The 3,276-nt window shown below is 44.1% G+C and overlaps 1 protein-coding gene across 1 annotated transcript; it reads left to right on the top strand.

Moving 5' to 3' along the window:
- Positions 1 to 7: 7 nt before the first annotated feature.
- GPR75 (G protein-coupled receptor 75) lies at positions 8 to 700 on the top strand (the record flags this gene model as incomplete). Its single annotated transcript, XM_008943755.1, has 1 exon — positions 8 to 700. A coding segment is annotated over one exon (693 nt), but the record flags the coding sequence as incomplete, so codon positions are not given.
- Between the last annotated feature and the right edge of the window lie 2,576 nt (positions 701 to 3,276).

Here is a 3,276-nt window from a genome sequence, read left to right as displayed (position 1 = left end):
CAACCTGTCCACGGCCAAAGACTCCAGGGCGGTGGTGACGTGCGTCGTCATCGTGCTCTCCGTCTTGGTTTGCTGCCTGCCCTTGAGCATCTCTCTGGTGCGGGACACGCTGTCCAGCGGCGGCGGCTTTGTTCTCTACCAGTTCGAGCTGTGTGGATTTACCCTCATTTTTTTCAAATCTGGATTAAATCCTTTTATATATTCCCGCAACAGCGCCGGCCTTCGGAGACGAGTCCTCTGGTGCCTGCAGTACGTAGCCCTTGTCTTTTTCTGCTGCAAGCAGAAGACGAGGCTTCGGGCCATGGGCAAGGGCAGCCTGGAAGTCAACAGGAACAAGTCGTCCCATCACGAGACCAATTCAGCGTACATGCTGTCTCCAAAACCTCAGAAAAAGTTTGTGGACCAAGCCTGTGGTCCTAGTCACTCCAAGGAAAGCGTGCTGAGTCCCAAGGCTTCTGTCGGGCACCAGCACTATGCACAGAGCAGCTCGACCCCCATGAACACCCGAATCGAGCCCTATTACAGTATCTATCACAGCAGCCCTTCCCAGGAGGTGAGCACCCCGAACAGCCTGCAGCCACTGACCCCGGCTTTCGGCTTTGCCAAGTCCTACCTGGCCATGCACTACCACACCAGCACCGACCTGGGCCGAGACCAGGACAGCGCAGCGGCCAGGCAGATCCCGGTGCCCTCCGTGTAGCCTGGGCAGAGGGCTCTGCTCCAGCTCATCCCTTCCTCAGCCGTGGTTCTCGACTCAGTGGTGCTGCACTGCTGCCAGACTGAGGAACACCACTAACGTTCACGTTTTGCTGCTTGCGTTGGGAGTGAGTGCTGGGATAGTACTTCCGTGACACTTTCTTGAGCTTCTGTGGGAAGTCAGAAAGGGGGATATTTTAGATTTGTGTTTGGAATTGTTACGTGAGAATGGTTTTGTTGCTAAATTTTACTGCTGGACAAGTGAAAAAAGTGCTGTCACCATCCATTCTGTCATGAGGCAGAATATCTCCGAGAACAGGCAGATTTGTGTTTGGAATTGTTACGTGAGAATGGTTTTGTTGCTAAATTTTACTGCTGGACAAGTGAGAAAAGTAAGCACTGTCACCATCTGTTCTGTCATGAGGCAGAATATCTCCAAGAACAGGCTGAGGCTGCGTGTTCAGGAAGAAGGAATTGGGTGGATGTTTGTTGTTACAGTATTTAAGCTTCAGCTCTTCCCACTGCAGGAGGTTGGAAGAATCGGTATTTTGTTGAAGTGTCAGTAATTAGCAAAAGTCCTTTTCATTTGCAGGATGAAATCCTGCTGCTTTTGAGGCAAGTGGCAAAATTCCCACGAACTTCAGCTGAAGTTTAGGATTTCAGTCTTGGCTTCCTGAGGCAGGACAAGGTGTTTTACAGTGTTACAGTGCCACTGGGGAAGGACTTCTGGAAAGTGTCGTGGCACTATAATAAAGCTGTGAAGTATGTCTATTAATTTACATTTCTTTTGAGGATAGGTGGCATTATGTATCCTAAAATAATACTTGTGGCAGAGGATTTTACATCTGATAAGAAAGAACTGTGCAATACCCGGTTACATGTTCTGCTTGAGGATGAAGGTGAATATTGCAATATTGTAAGATGATACACTATTAGTAATGCTGCCACCCCTGGAATTTCCTAATTTGTAAACTTGTTATGCAAAGAGTAGTGTTGCTGGCTCTTTTTTTTGTATAAAAGTGGGAATCAAGGGGGATTCGGCTGTGATACTCCCATCAGGTATTGACAGCTATTACTATCCCCAGAACTATTCCCACCAGTTGAACTGACAACTATTAATATCTTTAAAACCAGAACTATCACATAACAAGGCTACAAGTTTTTGGGGTGTTCTTAAGTAAGAACTCTTAACATCAGTCTGATTTAAAGACTGATAATCTGCCTACTTATGAACTTCATCGGTCGGTCTACAGCGTGGGCAAAGAACTGAAGTGAAATGTTTTTTTATAAATCCAATGGTTTGTGTTGTGGGAATTCTGTATGAAATGGAATGAACTGAAGGTGTTTAAATCCTGGCAGTTGTTACTTTAAGTGGCCAGATCTTTTCAAAACAAGCATTCACCCTCTGATTTGTGTGATGTTCAGCAGAGCCTTGGTACCTCCAGAATAATGGACCCACAGACTTCTGGTGCCTCGTTACAGGAGATGCCACAATTTCAGTGAAATCATGGAAAGATGGTTGGGTATTTTAGAAACAAACCCCATTCCTGTCGTTGCCCTGTGTGAGTTGTTGGTTAGTCCAACTGACTGAACTATTCCCAGGGTTTTTCTGGAAGACTCTTGCATTACGGCCGCTCTTCTTTCACACTCTGAACTTTAATTCATTTTGAATAATTCAAGCCAGCTTTCTTGCAATAAAATGAATGTGAACAACTTTCTAAGACAAATGTGAGATGGAAATGATTTCCCTAAGTCTTTTCTCTCTGCCCAGGTATTTCCCTCTATAAATGAATAACATGGTTCTTTCTAAAATACTTATAAAAGATAATGAAAAGATCTGTCTCGCTTGGGTTTTCTGTCTTTGCATTTCTCTTCAGTACTAATTTGGAGGGGAAAATGTGGGATCCTGTCATTTTGTCTCAAATCCCATGTTCTTAGCAGCAATTAGAGTAAGGAGTATAGGGCAGGACCCTAAACATGGTTGTGAGATGGGGTCCAGTGTGTACTTTAAGGGAGCTGAAGGATTTAAGGTGAAGCAGTTTTGGGGTTTGTTCTCTGTGTGTATGACTCCTACTGTGCTTTTGGTTTGAATCACATGAACTTCATCCCATGATAGAAGATTAACCCCCCACACACCTTACTCATAAAAAGAATTTGCAATGAGTTTTCCTGTGGGAGCAAAGCAGGAAGGGTACAGCTTTAGGGCAGAAGCAGGTTTTAACTGCCATCATGTGATAAGAACTTCTGTCCTTTCAAAACACTTCATAATGCTCCTCTGCTCACTCCTGGTGTGCTTTTAATACAACCAATGTGTTAATAAGTTTACAGTGTCAGATAGGAAAGTGGAAAGCCTTTTAATCTGCTGCAGGAACAAAATCTGATTTAGGCTGTTGGTTGTACTTGACTGTTTTGGGGGAGATTTATGGATACAGCAAATAGAGATTGGATTTTGAAACTACGTAGGTACAATTTCTTTGGAGTGAATCATGAACTGAATTAATTATCACATGATAAAATAATTGTTTTAGACTCTTCTGGAGTATAACTTTTCTGTTTTCCTTCAGCCCCTCTGTTGAATCA

This window comes from Merops nubicus, unplaced genomic scaffold (genome assembly GCF_000691845.1).
Source record: "Merops nubicus isolate BGI_N331 unplaced genomic scaffold, ASM69184v1 scaffold3547, whole genome shotgun sequence".
NCBI lineage: Eukaryota > Metazoa > Chordata > Aves > Coraciiformes > Meropidae > Merops > Merops nubicus.
Note: the sequence above shows the minus strand (reverse complement) of the source record. Positions and strands in the feature narration are given on the sequence as shown.